Here is a 16714-nt window from a genome sequence, read left to right on the forward strand (position 1 = left end):
TTTTCTCCCAATTTTCTGCTTCCTGCCTGATCTTTGTCGCATTGGCTTTGTTTATACAAAAACTTTTCAATTTTACATAATCAAAATGATCTATTTTGCATTTTGTAATGCTCTCTATCTCTTGTTGGGTCATGAATTCTTCCCTTTCCCATAAATCTGACAAGTAAATTATTCGTTGGTCTCCCAAACTGCTTATAGTATCAGCCTTTATTCCTAAATCATGAACCCATTTTGACTTTATTTTGGTATATGGTGTAAGATATCGGTCTATGCCCAGTTTCTGCCATACCATTTTCCAATGACAACTTTTTAATACCATTGTACTGTGTCTAAATGCATTATCCAAAGAGCAAAATTTCCAGAAACACTTGGAAAGATATTGGAAGAAATTAAAACATTACTGAGCTTCACAATAACTATAGCATAACAGTGAAATAAATCTCTGATAGGCCTAAAAATGTTATAGAGGAGATTCACATTTTCATAGGATAGGAAACAGACCCAGAGCTGTAAGAGATCTCAGAGGCCATCCTGTCTGGCTCTCATTTCACTTGCAAGGAAACCAAAACACAAGGAGAGTAAGAAACTTATCCAAGGTCATACAGGTAGTAAAATATCAGGGGTTGGATTTGAACCCAGTTCCTCTATTGAGTGTTCTTTCTGCAGTATCACATTTTCTTCTTCATAATTACAAATGTAACTAATTTGTTTAAGGTAAATAAATGTTAGGAATGTAGAATGATCAGAAACATGACTTAAGTATATTAATTTCAATAGGCAGCACTTGGGGATTTAAAATTTTTTTTATCTAGTTATATCATTATATTAGTCTAGTTTTGATATAAACATTGTTTTAAATGGTCGTATCTTTCCTCATTCACTCTACTAGGAGACAAATGTGCAACAAGGCAGAAAAAAAACTGGGGGTTTAGGATGGTCTTGTTCACTGTCATTTATGATAACCACCTTTTAACTGCTTGGCACTGTGGGAGATTCTGCTACATCTATATGTCTATAATATAGTTCGCCTATATTAATACTTAAATGATCAAACTTAACATTTATGTGCTATGCAGATCATTTGCAACCCAAGAAGGCTCATTTAAGAAAGGATACAAATTACTGAACTTAAGAATAACACAGAAAGACAGTATCCCTTAGTTATTTACAATATAACAGGAGAAAATACCTAAAGGGTGGGAGAAAGTATTCGATGAGTGGTTCCCTGTTAATGTAGCAGTTTCTAAAGAAAACCATCTAGAAAAGATTCTCTTCTACCTGAAAGGGCCAAGAACAAAGAATTGTCCTCTGGGCACACTCAAAAATCAAAACTGGTGAGTGTTGGGTGAAAGTATGATTCCGGCTTTGTGTTCTCAATGACAAACCGTGCAGATGCTCAAGTGTCTCTAATTTTAAGACCAAAGTAAAGGATGTGGAAAAATAGATCGATACTAATAATCCCCGCAAACTCGAGGTAGCAGCTGTCTCCCTGTCACCCCTTTTCATTCACTGCCGTTATCTTTTAGATTCATACGGTATTCCGTTTCACCCGGTGGGGTTGGTTGGGTGGTATTCGTCAAATTAAATCACTAGAACACTTGAGCACGCTTCCTCCACACGTGGCTGCGGGGTGGGGGGCACTTTATCGTCTGACTCGGGAAATACCCTCTTTATTGATCCCATCTCCGGGTCCTTTCCGGACCCTCCCTCCCCCTAAGCTAGAGCCCCCGTGCCCCTGCTGTGTCTCCAGTTCATCCTGGGTCGATCTTGTCGGCACAGAGCCGTGGGTAAGTTTGTCTCCGCCATCAGACTGGGAGCTCCTCGAGGGCAGGAGCAGTGTCCCCTTTTGTGTCCCCGTGGCGGAGCACATAGCCCGTAGGTGCTTAATAGATATTCGTTGCCCGAGTGAATGAGTGAGCGCCTGCTTCCTGGAGGATGACGGGCCGCTTGGCGCATGGCCCAGGACCCCGACCCCGGGCGGTGGGGAGGTCCGAGGGACCCCCGGGCATTCTGGGAGCACCATCGGTCCCTGAGGGGCAGGCTGCCCCGGTGCCCCACGCTCGGCTCGAGCCGGGTTCTGCCCGGGCCCGGCTCGTTTCCTCCCGGCCTTCCTCTTCCCGAGCCTGTGGGAGCTGCTGCTTTTGGCGCCAATCGGGAGGCGGCGCTGTCCGCAGGGCGTGGGGCGTCGATCCCAGGCTGGCAGGGAGTAAAGGAGGGAGGAAGGGGAAGGCGGAGAGCAGCAGAGCGGGCGAGGCAGCGCCGGGGCTGCTCCGGAGGAGGAGGAAAGGGTAGCGGAGGGGGAGGCGCGCGCTGCTCTCGCCGCCGCCGCGTGACCCGCGGGCCCCGGGGCTGAGTGCGAGCGGCCTGGCTCGGCTGGCTGCCCGGGGCGGGGGCGGGGACCGCGGACTGACGGAGGCGGTGGCGGGCTCCCGCGCCGGGCCCTGACGCCCTCCTCCTCCAGGCGCTCCTAGCGAGCGGCCTCGTCCGGGCTGCTCTTCCTCGGGCCGACGGAGAGCGGCAGTGTCTCCCCGCGCAGCGCGCGCTCGCTCGCTCTCCTCTCCTCGCCTCTGCTCCTCGGCTCGGCCCGGCTCTCCCCCCGAAGAGGCTGAGGCTTCTCCTCCCCAGCCCCGCCAGCCCCAGCTCGGCTCCGGGGAAGGCGGCGGCGACGGCGACGGCGGCCGCGGCGGAACCCTCGGAGCCGCTTTGTGTGCAGCCTGAAGACGAGGCGGCGGCGACGGCCTGGGCTCCACCTGCGTCCAGCGACCCCAGCGCTCCACGCGCCTCCCGCCCGCATGAGGACGAGGTAAAGGCGGCGGCCGAGGGTTGGCTGCGGCTTCTCGGCAGCTAGGGGGAAGGCCTCTCGGTGCCGCCGGGCCGGGCCGGAGCAGCCCGGAGCGAGGCTGGGGGCAGCCGCTGAGGCTTCCTCAGCCCAAGTTGAAGAAACCCCGTGGGGAGCGCGGAGCGCGGTCGCCGCTTCCCGGGGTGTGTGTGTGGGGTGGGCTCAGTGTCTTTCCTTCCCTGACCCTCCCGGGGCTCTGGGACGAGGGTGGGGGGCGGCCTGGAGCGGGCAGAAAGGGCTCGCTGCCCCACCGCCCCGGCTGGCGGCTTCCCCCGGCGCCGCGGCCTAAGCCGAGCCCCTTAGGCCTCGGCCTCTCTTTCTCCCCGGAGGCTGTCGCCCCAGCAGGAGGCTGGGCCGGCCCGGGGAAGGGGGGGATCCCCGAGCCCTCCGCGCCCCACCCCTGCCCCCTGGAGCTGCCGGGCTCCGGGCGTTGGTTATTTTCGGTGAGGATTTCATTGTGAGATGGGGACCGAGGAACTCCAGGCGTTGGCCAGGCACTCCTCGGGGCCGGGGAGAGACCCTGTGGGGCCCGGAGGAAGGGGAGGAGATCCTTCTGGGGGAGTTGAGCCCCGAGGCCCTGGAGAGACTCGGCTGCGAGGGGCAGGGTGCCCGAGAGGGGCCCCCAGCTCCCCCTTCCATGATCACCCCCATGCCGGCCTCCCCAGAGCCTGGGCCCTTTCTGATTTGAGGTTTTTTGAAATGAAAAAGAGGTTAGAAAGTCGTCCATTTCCCGCTGAACTTTTGTTTTCTGACCGATAGAGGCCGGTAGAGGAGCGTGGAAGAAAAGTTGTCCCCCAGGATGGACTTCCCCTCCGCACAGCCCAAGCCGCCCACGGCCCTCTGCGGCGTGGTGAGCGCCGACGGAAAAATCACCTACCCCCCGGGGGTGAAGGAGATCACGGACAAGATCACCAACGACGAGGTGGTCAAGCGGCTCAAGGTACTCCCCGCCGCGCCCGTCTGCCCCTCGGGCTTGACAGCCGGGCTTGGGCACAGCACCCCCACGGCGGGCTGCTTGCCTCCGTAAAACCGGTAGACGAAACTGTTCTAGCATTTGATCGCCTGCTCCAGCATTTTTTTTTAAAATATAGTTGAAGATTTCATCCTGTTCAGTTTGTTTTTTTCCCCCTAAAGAAAAAGATATTAAGTGTGTCTTGAACACTTTGAGTGGTAGGTCATAGCGTTGCATTGTGGGGAATTTAGAGGATTAAATCTTTCAAAAATGGGGGAAATGTCGGTTTTATCCTAGATAGAAAAGTTTTTTTAAGTGTTTATGCCAAAGAATGGGGGGGGAGGGAGTTGAATGGATGTTAGAGGTGAAATTTCAGCCTTAAGGTGTTTATGAAAGTTTCTAATTCCTGTGAGAAAACTTAACCTATGAAATAATTTTGCAAGCTTGAATTTGTGCATTATTTGATCAAAACTGTTGATGTTTAATACTACTTTTTTTAAGATTTGGTTTTGGAACAAGATGTTGACTTAAGTCCTTGGGCTCTGGAGTTTTAAGAAAATTTAATACATTGTATATTTCTTGACTAATTTGCTCAATTGGCATGGTGTTTTTATCAGGGCAATTTTGTATGCCAGTGTGTTTAATTCTGTGGTGAGACTATAGGTTGTTATCCCTGCCCCTGGCCAGCTTGACATTCGTTTTGCAGTTAGCTGTGGATGTGTGGACACATATTTTGTTACTACTACTGGGAAAATATCTCAGAGCACTTATTGGCAGTTGGTCAGTCTTCATCTTAATGTTGGAAGGACTATACTTTGAGGTATATTTCCTCCAGGGAACTCTTTAAAAAATTTTTCTCCGGCTTGCCACATCCGTGGAATCTGGAGATGGGTTTTACTAATGGACTTTCAAAGTTCATTCTTCTTAGGGACTATTTCAGTAGAGGTCCTTGCGTTGTAGCCATAGTGGCAAGTAGAGGTTCAAAATGGATGTATCAGAAATATGCAGTCTGAATTGGAAAGCTCCTTAGATACATCTAGTCCAACCTAGCTGGATCAGATTCCCTTATAAGACCTCCAATGGGAGTGCCATGACTTGGTGGATAGTGCCCACCTTCTGGGAAATGTGGGTTCAAATATTACCTTTTCACACTTTGCTAACTGTATAATGGACAATTCACAGCTTCTCTGAGTCTCAATTTCCTTATTTGTAATACTAGGATAACTGTAGTACATTCTTCACAGGATTATTCCGAGGCTCAACTAAAATCATGTATGTAAAACAGACTTTTAAGTTCGATAACAGTACATGATAGTACATCTTCAACCTTGGTGTCTTCACACCTAGCTGTCCTCAGTACCCGGAATACTCTCTCATCACTTCTGCCTCTTGTGATCCTTAATTTTCAGGGTTAAGCTTGGATGCCACCTCCTCTTTTACAAGGCTTTTCCTGATTTCTCCACTTTACCCCAGTTGTTAGTTTGGCCCATTACTGTTGTATTTACTTACCTGTGAACATGCTGTGTTACTCCAGGAGTTTTTTGAGGACAAGAACTGTTTTGTTTTTTACTCAGTTAACACAATGTCTTTTACATACTAGGTGTTTAATAAATGTTTGTTGAATCAAATTGTAAATATGGATAAAAATGTGAGCAAAGGTATGGATGTGAGAGGGCAGTATGTGTTGATGGAACAAAATATACTTCACTTTGACTGAACATAAGTTGGTAATATTAGATAAGTGGTGTAGTGATTGAAATTAGCTTCATTTTTTGACTTTTCCTAATACTAAGCAACTCTGTAGCAGAAGTGGAGTACTGTGTCCCCCTCCCAAGTTGAGAACAACAGAAAGTCAAGGGAAAAAGAAATTCCAAAGTGTTCATAGCTAGTGCAAATACCAAGTGGTGGATAGAGCTGTAAGGCTCTGTATAGTGAAGCTATAGTGGAGATGATGGAATGGGAGAATAGGAATGAGTCAAAGGCCTTGAGGTCAGTAATTATGAAATATGAGTAAGAGTAGAAATGGATGGATGAGAGGTTGTGTTTGAACATGGGAATTTCAGTTTCAGGGATGTTACCTGGAAATTGTATTACTGGAATGTCTGGTAGTGAGTTTTGTTCCATTTTTTTTCTTTTTTAGTATTACGAAATTTACAGATGAAAAGTAGGAACAGTTGCATATAAAAGAACAGAATAGATTGTATATGAAGCCATGAATCTCTAATGTACATGCAATTTTAGTATGTATTTAATTTAATGTGGTTGTTCCAACAGTAGTGTGCTTATCTGTGCCCCCCTTTTAAACTCTTGCTCACATCTGTGTATTTTTGAAATGTTTCTTTGATGAACACACTTTATAAGATCCTAGCAATTGGCTAACACAAAAAGTCTAGGAGTAGTAAAAAAAAAAAACAAAAAACTCCAAGGCTGAGGCCAAAACTAGTTCCCTGGTGGGTAAATTCATAAGTAGACCAGGCCAGATCCTTTATTTATCCCTCTCAACATCTATCAGGATGATGATGAAACTTTTCCCACAAATTCTTACCCTTCCTTCCTTCCTTCCTTCCTATATAGATGTTTTATCTCTTCCTTCCACTTCCCTCTCCCCCCATTGAACAATAAAAATAAAACCAAAACCCTTATAACAAATATACATAATCCAACAAAACAAATTCCCACTTTAGCCATGTCCAAAAACTTATTTCTCATTTTTCATCTTAAGTCTATCACCTCTTTGGTATGAAATGGATAGGTTGTTTCTTCTTGCATTGATCAGAATTCTAAAGTCTTTCAAAGTTACTTTTCTTTATAATGTTGTTACTGTATGAATTTTTCTATTTCTGCTCACTTCACTGAATCAGTCCATAGAGGTTGTCTCAGTTTCTTCTAAAACTGCCCATTCTATCATTTCTTATGGCATAATAGTATTCCATCATTGATATGCCATAATTTATTTAGCCATTCCCCAGTAGGTGGATATTCCTATAATTTCTAGTTTTTGACTGCTACAAAAAGAATTGCTATATATGTTTTTGTACATATGGCTCTTTTTCCTCTTTCTTTGATCTCTGTGGTATAAGCCTAATAGTGATACTGCTGGATCTTCCCTGTTTCATTTTCCCGTTCATTCCAGTTCCAAATTTTTAGCTGTCTGTGGAAATTTGCCACTTAAACATCCTGCTGTCACATCAGGCTCTACTTGCCTAAACTAAATTAGCCATTTCATCTTCAAACCCACATTCTCTCTGTACCATTACAGTTTTAGTAAATTCCTTAAGCTTTTAATTTCAGACTTTTTCATCTCCCTCTTACTTCATTATGTTCTCTGTATCTAGTAAGTCAACTAAAGACTATGATTTTTTTTTATTTTAAGATCTCTCAGATTCTTTTCTTTCTCATTGCTACTGCTACTACTTTAGACTCTAATGCCTAGAACACGTTAATAATTTCGTAGCTGATCTAATGTCTAGTTTCACCTCGCCTCTGCATACGCCTATGAGATTAACTTTCTTAAAGCATAATTTCTATCATGTTACTCCCCTGCTTAAGAACTTCTTTTTTTTAGATCCCAGTTTGTAGGTCGTGAATGCCTGTCAGGCTATCAGATTTTTGCTAGTGGTCAGCTCATTAAATTATTCAGTATAATTAGTAAATATACCTTCTGTAGACTGAAATGTTTCACATATACATATTGTTATGTTTCAGATGTTCACAAATACTGTAATGAACAAAATACAAATTGTGTTAGTGGATATAGTTGTTTTTTGTCATTATTTTTGAAGTTAATAGATTCAAGTAGTTAAACTTCTTATGTGGTATGGTCTTTGAAATTTGTTGACTGTGAAAAGGGTACTCATACTTGAAAAGGTTGGGAATCTAGTGGTCTTGATTACGCCTCTGCTTCAAGTTGGCACCTAAAGTTCTGTTTTTATCTTTACTCCCTAACAAAGATGTTCTTGCGGTTTGTCATTTATGTCATAAGTATCAATCAAAAAGTGTTTATTAGGTATTCATTGTTAGCCTGTGTACCAGGCATTGTGCTGATCACTGGGGGTACAAAGAAAAAGCAAATACAGTCAGTGACTTTACATTCTAACAGGGGAGAAAATAAAGAGAAAGCATACATCTGAAGATAAAAGATAAATATGGAATAAGTGGAAGGTAACTTTGGAGTGGATGGCATTTTCATATGGGGAGACTAGGAAAGGCCTCCTAGAGGAAGTGGTGTTTGAGCCAAGTCTTTAACGGAAGCCAGGAATTCTAAGAGGTGGAGAGCAAACATTCCAGGCATGGATGGGGAATAGCTAGAACAGAAACTGAAATGGGAGATAGAGTGTCTTGGTCAAGGAACAATAAGTAGGCCACTAGAGTTTATTATTGATCGGAAGGGTAGGAAACAGCCTTGTTGTAAAGAGCTTTAAATGCCAAATACAGTTTATATTTGGTCCTGGAGATTATAGGAAACCGCCAGAGTTTATTGAGTATTGGGAGGTGGAGGGTTGACATAGACTGACCTAGGTTTTAGCAAAATTTCTTTGGCAACTGAACAGAAGATAGGTAATTGAAGTGCTCATTGGCATCTCAAACCCATCATGTCCAACACAGAACTCATTATCTTTCCTGTTAAACCTATCACTCTTCTGAATGTCCCTGTTTTCAAAGCACTGGCATTCTTACAGTTACCCAGATTCACTACCTTGGTGTTATCTTTGACTCTTCTTTTCCTCTTTCCCTACATACCCCTCAGTTGTAACATCTTGTCCTATCTACTTAAACATTTGTCTTCTCTCCGCTCACACAACTGCCACATCACTTCAGGTCTTCATTGGCCTTCATTGTCTCTCACCTTGACTATTACAGTAGTTTTCTAGTTAATCTCTCTTCCCTCAAGTCTCTTCCTACTCTAATTCGTTCTCTACAAAGCCAAAGTAATTTTTCTAAAGTGTAAATCTGACTATGTAAACTCAATAAACTTAAGTGATTCTCTATTACCTCTTAGGATCAAATATGGCATTTAATGTCTTTGGCATTTAAGGCTCTTCATAAACTAGCCCCATACTAACTTTCCAGCCTTATTATATATACCTTATTTCTCTTCACTTATTTTACAGTCCAGATACACTGGTCTTCTTGTTACTCTTCACACATGAGACTCCATCTCCCTTGCACTGGCTATTCTCCATGACTAGAATCGGCTTTTCCTCAACCCTGCCTCTTGGAATCCCTGGTTCCCTTCAAGATTCAGTTTAGTTATTACCTTCTGTGTGAGTCCTTTCCTTGTCTAATAGCTATCAATGTTTCTCCTTGAACATTAGTAGCTAGCACACACACACACACACACACACACACACGTACGTAATGTTTTAAGGTTTATAAGGCACTTGGGAGTAGGGATTAACACACTGAAGTTACATCCCTAGAACCTACAAATATAATTTATGAAAGAATGCCTACTCAGGGAGCTAACATTCTAATGAAGGAAACAAGTACACACACACACATACAGACTTGTGTACGTGTGTGTATATACATATGTATACGTGTGTGTATATATAGATATACACATGTGTACAGAATATAAAAAAAAAGTATAAAATCATTAAATACAGGTAGTTTGGGAGGGAAGGGACTAACATTTGAGGGGATCAGGAAAGTCTATATAGATGTGTGTGTATAGATATAGATACAGATATAGTGGGACAATAAACATTAAGCACCTCCTGTGTGTCAGGCACTGTGCCAACCCCTGGGGATAGAAAATGGTAAAAGATAGCTCCTGCCCTCTAGGAGCCCCATAGTCTGGTGGGAGAGGCAAGCAAACAAATATGCACAAATAAACGATATACAGTATAAAAAGGAAATAACAGAGGAGAGACACTAGAATTAAGGGGGTCTTCCTGTAGAAGATGGAATTGGAAGGGGATTTGAAGGAAGCCAGAAGGTGGAGATGAGAAAGGAGAGGATTCTAGATTTGGAGGACTGCCAGAGAAAATGCCTGGAGTGGAGAGATGGAGTGTCTTGGTCAAGGAGCAACAAGAAGGCCGGTGTTACTGGATTGAAGTGTGCATGGTGGGACGTAAGATGTGTGAAGACTGGAGGAGGGAGGCATAGCCTATGAAATACTTTGAACATCAAACGGAGGATTTTGATTTTGGTCTTGGAGGCAGTAGGGAGGTGCTGGAAGTTATTGAGTTGTGGAGTGGGGGTGACATGGTCAGAACTTTGATTTTAGGAAAATCTCTTTAGAGTCTAAATGTCGGATGGCTGGGAGTGGGGAGAAACTTGAGGCAGGCAGATCCACCTTCATACTATTGCAGTAGTCCAAGTGTGAGGTGATGAGGGTCTGTGCTCGAGCAATGGCAGTGTCAGAGGAGAAAAGGGGAAGCATTCAAGAGATACTGCAAAGGTGAAGTCGACAGGTGTGGGCAACAGATTGCGTATGGCGGGGTGAGAAATAGTGAGGAGTCCAGGAAGCCTCCTACGTGGCAAGTCTGAGGAGCTTGGAAAATAGACAAGTGGAGGGGGGGAGCAGTGTTTTAGGAGGAAACATCTAGTTTAGTTTAGTTCTAGTTTAGACATATTGAACATAAGACATTTGTTTGCTGGATATCTACTTTGAGATATCTGAGAAGCTTTTGGAGTTGTGAGTTTGGGGCAGGATTGGTAAATTTGAGAATCATCAGCATAGGGGTGGTAATGAAATCCATGGGAGCTGATAAGATCACCAAGTGAAGTAGTATAGAAAGAAAAGAGAAGAGAGCTTAGGATATAACTCTGAGGGACATCATCTGGCAGAGGATCTCACAAAGGTGGCAGAAAAGTGGTCAGATATGTAGGAGGAGAAGCAGGAGAGAGTAGTGTCCAGAAAATCTAGAGAGAAGAGAGTATCAAGGAGGAGAGACTGATCATTGGTGGCAAAGGCTACAGAGAGGTCAAGGAGAATGAGAATTGAGAAACGACCATTGGATTTGGCAACTAAGAGATCATTAGTAACTTTGGAGAGAGCAGTTTCAGTGTAAGGATAAGATTGGAAACCAAACCATAAGGGGGTTAAGAAGTGAGTGAAAGGAAAGAGGAGGCACTTATGTAGGTGGCCTTTTTAAGGAGTTTGGCCACAAAGGGCCAAACAGATATAGGGTGAATAGTTAGCAAGATGGGGAATGGATGGATCAAGTGAGGGTTTTTTAAGGGTGGGGAAAACATGGGCATGTTCAAAGGCCAGGAGGAGCCAGTAGACAGGGAAAAATTGAAGATAGATGATAGAGAAGCAGTAACAGAGGGTCCATGTGTTGGAGAAGAAGGGAATGGAATAGAATTACTTGTACAGGTAGTGGAGTTGTCCTTGGAAAGAAGTAAGGCCACTTCTTTATGTGAGAGACAGGGATGAAGGAGGAGAAAGTGGCAGAAAGCATCTGAGTGATAGGAGGTGAGTAAGAGAGAAGAGAGAACTCACAGCGAATGTGGTACTTGTGCTGCATCTTGAGAAGAGAGGGATCATGTCAGGTGGAGGTGAGGAGGGAATGTAATCCAGACTTGAGGGACAGCTAGGGCAAAGGCATGGAGAAAGGAGATACATTCTTATATGTGAGCAAAGAAGGCTAGTCTGGCTGAATCAAGAAATGTGAGACAGGGGGAGAGTATTGTCCATTGGGGATGGAAATGATAGGTGGGGTCAGGCTCTGAAGAACTTTAAAAGCTAAACAGGAGTTTATATTTTATTCTAGAGACAATAGAGAGACTCTGGAATTGATTGAATAGTGTATATGATCAGCTTGTGCATAAGGAAAATCACTTTTGACAACAATGAAGGAATGGACTAAAGTGGGAGAAATGAGGCAGGGTTTCTCCAGGCTTAACATCCCTAGTTCTTTCTGTTTCTCCTGTGACATGGTTTCTAGTTCAGTCTATCCTGGTCATCTTTCTCTGAATTTAGTCCAGCCTTTCATTGTTCCATATAAAATGTGGCACTAGTCACAGGACAGCTAATGCATTTAGTCTAACTCGCAATACCATGGGACTACCTCCTTGCTTATTCTGAATGCTCTTTGTCAGCGTATCTGTAGTCTCATCAGTTTGAGTATTCCAGTACAGTTATAGATCTATGGTCCTAGCCAAATCTTGTTTCTTTTCTCCCAGAGATTCTCAGATGGTTCATGCAGTTCACCAGAATTCTTATGCTAGGTCCTTTCATATATTTTTAGTTATCATTGTAGCACCTGAGCTAGTCATTTGTTATCCCACAATTTCTCTATATGATCTTATTATCTTAATTTTCTTTGATATTTTCATGCCACTTTTTAATTATAAGATATCATTGTTAATGTGTTATAGTAAATATAAAGTGTTCTGGACTTGGAGTCAAATCCTGGATTCAGAATCCTAATTCTGGCTTTTACCTATTCAAGTATGATCAAATCACTTAATCTCTCTGAGTGTCAGTCTTCTCATTTATAAAATAAGGGTAATAGTACCTGTAGTACCCACTTCACAGACTTGTAAGACAGAAATGAGATAATGCCTGAGAAACACTTTGCAAACTTTAAAGTGCTACATAAATGTAGGTAATTGGTAATATGCTATAGCTGACCTCTACCCAGACTTTGCAAGGCCATCTTGAGTCTTCAGGGATTGCAGTATTTTATAATTTGTAAGGATTTGATATTATATTTGTTATTACAACTTAAGATTGCGTTAGTCTTTTTTGATTATCATGTCACATTTTTGACTCGTTGAGTTTATAGTTCACTAAAACTCCAAGAGTATTTCTGTATTGTTTTTGACCCACGTGTCTTCCATCATTTAACTGTACTGTTGATGCTTTTAACCCAACTATGGGACTTTATATTTACTCCTGTTTAATTTTTATCCTGCCAATTTTGGTTCACCCTTCCAGCCTGTCAAGATCATTTTGAACCCTGGTTTTGTTATCCATTGAATTGAGCTCTCCTTTCCAACTTTGCGTTATTTGCATATTTGATGTGCATGCCACCTATTTCCTTTATCCAAGTCTTTGCTAAAGATGTTGAGCAGAACAAAACCAAGAACAATCTTGTAATAATATGAGAACAACCATAGAAAACAGTTAATCAAAACCACTTTAATGTGGCCTTGGATGGCAGAAACTAAAACATTCTGAATTCATAGTCTACTGAGAAGGAAAAATGTTTTAGTACCAGTCATCTGGAACAAATTATCAGATCTAGATCACAGATCTAGAGATAAAAAGGGCCTTAGAAGATATCTATTCCAACTACCTCATTTTACAGATTAGAAAATTAAGGTCCAGGAAGGTTAAATGAATTACCAAAAGTAAGTACCAGAGAGGGAATCTGAACCCAAATTCAAAACCAGCACTCTTTCAGCTATACTACACTGCCTCTCTGTCACTGCATTTATTTTTATTTTTATTTCATTTTATTTTACATGGCAATTGGGGATAAGTGACTTGCCTAAGGTCACACAGCTAGTACATGTGTCAAGTGTCTGAGGCCGAATTTGAACTCAGGTCCTCCTGACTCCAGGGCCAGTGCTCTACTCACTTCGCCACCTAGCTGCCTCTCCATCACTGCATTTAATCTCAGTTTTTTTGTCTTTTATATTATTGTAGTCATTGTATACATCAATTTGCTTTCTTTCCTTTATGAGGCAACTAGGCTCCACAGTGGATATCCCTGAAATTGGGAAGATCTGAGTTCATATCCTGGCCCTGTTGCTTACTAGCTGTGTGACTCTGGACAAGTCACTTGATCTTTGCCTGCCTCAGTTTCCCCATCTGTAAAATGGGAACAATAACAGCACCTACTTCCAGTGTTGTTCAGAGGATAAAATGAGGTAATATTTCTAAAGCGCTTTGCAAACTTTAAAGTGATATATTATTATTATTATATTGCATTATTAATTTGTATAATGTTAATATATAAATTAAAATGCAATTTAATAATGATAGTAACAGTGTGTGTATGCATATGTACACACACACTACTATCATATATATATAGTGTCATACCAGTACTTAGCATAGTTCTTGGCATGCATTAAGTGCTTAATAAATGTTCATCAACTGACTTCCTTCCATTGATACAGCTCATAATCTATCCATATCAGTTCATCCTGTAAGCTCATAAATTTATCAGAGGAGGTCTGACTTTCTTGGAGGCCTGCCTTATTTTGTCCTAACGTTGAGAGAATGTCAGCAGAGTATTCAGATTGTTCACTTGTCATCCTTTACCACCCCTCACCATGTTCCTAGCTTATCTTCTTTTCCTGTCATACAACTCCTTGGTGATGTTTTATTCTTCAAAGTTCCTCTTTGGTTATATATTGCAGTGTTCTCACACCCACCCTGAACTTTCTAGTTGTCCTCTGTGTGATGCTTTTAATTCTTTAGAGACTTGTACTCTGTGGCTTGGGGGCAGCTAGTTGGCTCAGTGAGTAGAGCTCTGGGCCTGAATTCAGAAGGACTGAGTTCAAATCTGGCCTCAGATACTTACTAGCTGCATGACCTTGAGCAGATCAGTTAATGTCTGCCTGCCTTAATCCACTGGAGAAGGATTTGGCAAACCATTCCAGTATCTTTGCCAAGACAACCCCACAGACAGTATTAGTATGCTACAGTCCCCAAGGTCACAAAGACTGATCAACTGAACATCAACAGCTCTATACATTTGCTACCACACAGCATCACTAGTAGAATGTTAGTGTTAAAAAGATGGGCCTTACCCAAAGAGATCAAAGAAAAAGGAAAAGAATCTAAATGTACAAAAAACATTTATAGCAGCTCTTTTTGTAGTGGCAAAGAATTGGAAATCGAGGAGATATCTGTTATTTGGGGAATGGCTGAACAAGTTGTCATGTATGATTGTAATGGAATACTATTAGGTTGTAACAAATGATGACCAGGATGGTTTAAAAAAAACCTAGGAAGACATTTATGAATTGATGCAGAGTGAAGTGAGCAGAACCAGATCATTGTACACAGTAATGGCAATATTATAACAATGATTAACTATAAAAGACTTAGCTACTCTAGTTAGTACAGTGATCCAAGACAGTTCCGAAGGACTCATGAAAAATGCTGTCCACTTCCAGAGAAAGAACTAAACTCTGAGTGTAAATTAAAATAGAATTTTTTCACTTTATTTTCTCTTGTTTTTTTTTTTCTGATATAGCTAATATGGAAATACTTGGCATGATTTCATATGTAAAATTGATATCATATTGTCCGCTCAGTGAATGGAGGAGAGACTGGAGAGGAGAGAATTCAGAACTCAAAAAAATTTTCATCAACATTAAAAGCAAATAATAATTTCTTTTTTTTGAAAGGTGAGACTTTACTTTTCTAGAAGAGTTGGTGTCTTTAGAGGAGCTTTACAATTTTCTGAAAGCAATCCTGCCTGCTCTTTAGTTCCAACTCATATTTCTGTTTGTCTCTATCACCTCTCCCAAAGTTGTTTATTCAAATGCATGTCATAATCTGGGCAGTGAACATTCTTTATCTACTTGGTCTTTTTTGTCTGGATGCCATTGCTAAACTCCTTTGATTACATATCATTGAGTCTCTGCAGTGTCCCCAGGACATGATGCATTTTGCACAGTGTTGCCAAGAGGAGCACCTGGAGAACCATTGTATCTCCTCCATCACGGTGGTGAACACCTTTAGCAAGCATATATTACCCTGTTTTATGTTTTGCCTGGTGTTTATGTTTAGAGTGTTATTGAGCAGGGTTATTTCTGTTGTATCATTTCAAGGAATCTTAAATTATTAAATTATTTTGTTTTACAGACAGACAATTTGTTGAAAAAGAGCTTGTAAAACCAGTGACACTGGCATTTTGGTAGTCTAAGTGTGGTGGTTCCACTGTTCTTGATTAAAAAAACTTCACTTTTACAAGTCTTTTCACATTCTTCTTTTGTTTGTTATACTTCTATTTCATCTTTAAAAGCCGTTGGAGGGGCAGGTAGGTGGCTCAATGAATAGAGCACTGGCCCTGGAGTCAGGAAGACCTGAGTACAAATCCTGCCTCAGACACTTGACACACTTACTAGCTGTGTGACCTTGGGCAAGCCACTTAACCCCAATTGTCCTGCCTTCCCCCCTCTAAAAAAAGCTATTGGGATGTCTTGCTAAGCTTTCTTTAAGCTTGTTTTTCTGTTCTCTTTGCTTTATGAGATGTTGCTACACAATCTCCATCCTCCTTTGTAAGTTTTACAAATAAGGTAGTATTCTAACCCTGTTCCTTTTGTCTGCTCTCCGTCCATTTATCAAGTAAGTCATTTGTTTGAGGACCCTCTTTCTGGGTAGTTTTTTGGTTTCCTTGTTGAGGTAATTAATTTATATTGGTTAAATCTCTTGATAAAATTATTGTAATTGGTATCAGTGGGATATCAATGAGAATTAAATAACTAGTTGGATTGAGTTGTTTCAGTTATGTGCCAAATCCCTTTCTCATTATTATTCTTGCTTTTTACTAATTCTGATCTTGATTCTGGTAAGTTGGTGGTCTGACCATACTCGACTGATTTAAGGACTCCTATGTCAATGGCGAATCTGTTCAAATATAATCTATTTCATTTCAGGATGTTATTTGTCCAGCACTTAACAGTTCTTTTCTTGAAGAAAATATACAGTTGTGAGGCTTCTGTGTCATCTGTAAGCCTTTGGATTTTCTCATTTCTTTTTCCTAAATCATGCTTTCCCATGTATTTTCTCCCCTTCTTTTCCTTTTCCTAACTTCATATTGAAGTCACTACATATTAGAATGTATGCTGATTTAATTTGTAGGATCTTGTCAAGTCCTTTAGTCCTTTGTAGAGTTTCTTTGCCTCTTTATCCTAAGCAGCTAATATTACTTTGATAATCTTTTTGCACATGATTGTCATCAGTATTGCAAGAATATGATTTGCAAATATCCCATGGAAAAAAT

General features: G+C 41.9%; 1 protein-coding gene across 1 annotated transcript in view; it reads left to right on the top strand.

The window, feature by feature from the left end:
* Positions 1-2586: 2586 nt before the first annotated feature.
* PDS5A (PDS5 cohesin associated factor A) overlaps positions 2587-16714 on the top strand; it is a 165412-nt gene continuing 151284 nt past the window's right edge. Inside the window, exons 1-2 of the mRNA XM_036762868.1 lie at positions 2587-2803; positions 3599-3779. Coding sequence (XP_036618763.1) covers positions 3639-3779 — 141 coding nt within the window. The 5' untranslated portion in view covers positions 2587-2803; positions 3599-3638. The remainder of the gene's footprint in view (positions 2804-3598; positions 3780-16714) is intronic.

This window comes from Trichosurus vulpecula, chromosome 6 (assembly GCF_011100635.1).
Source record: "Trichosurus vulpecula isolate mTriVul1 chromosome 6, mTriVul1.pri, whole genome shotgun sequence".
NCBI classification, from domain to species: domain Eukaryota; kingdom Metazoa; phylum Chordata; class Mammalia; order Diprotodontia; family Phalangeridae; genus Trichosurus; species Trichosurus vulpecula.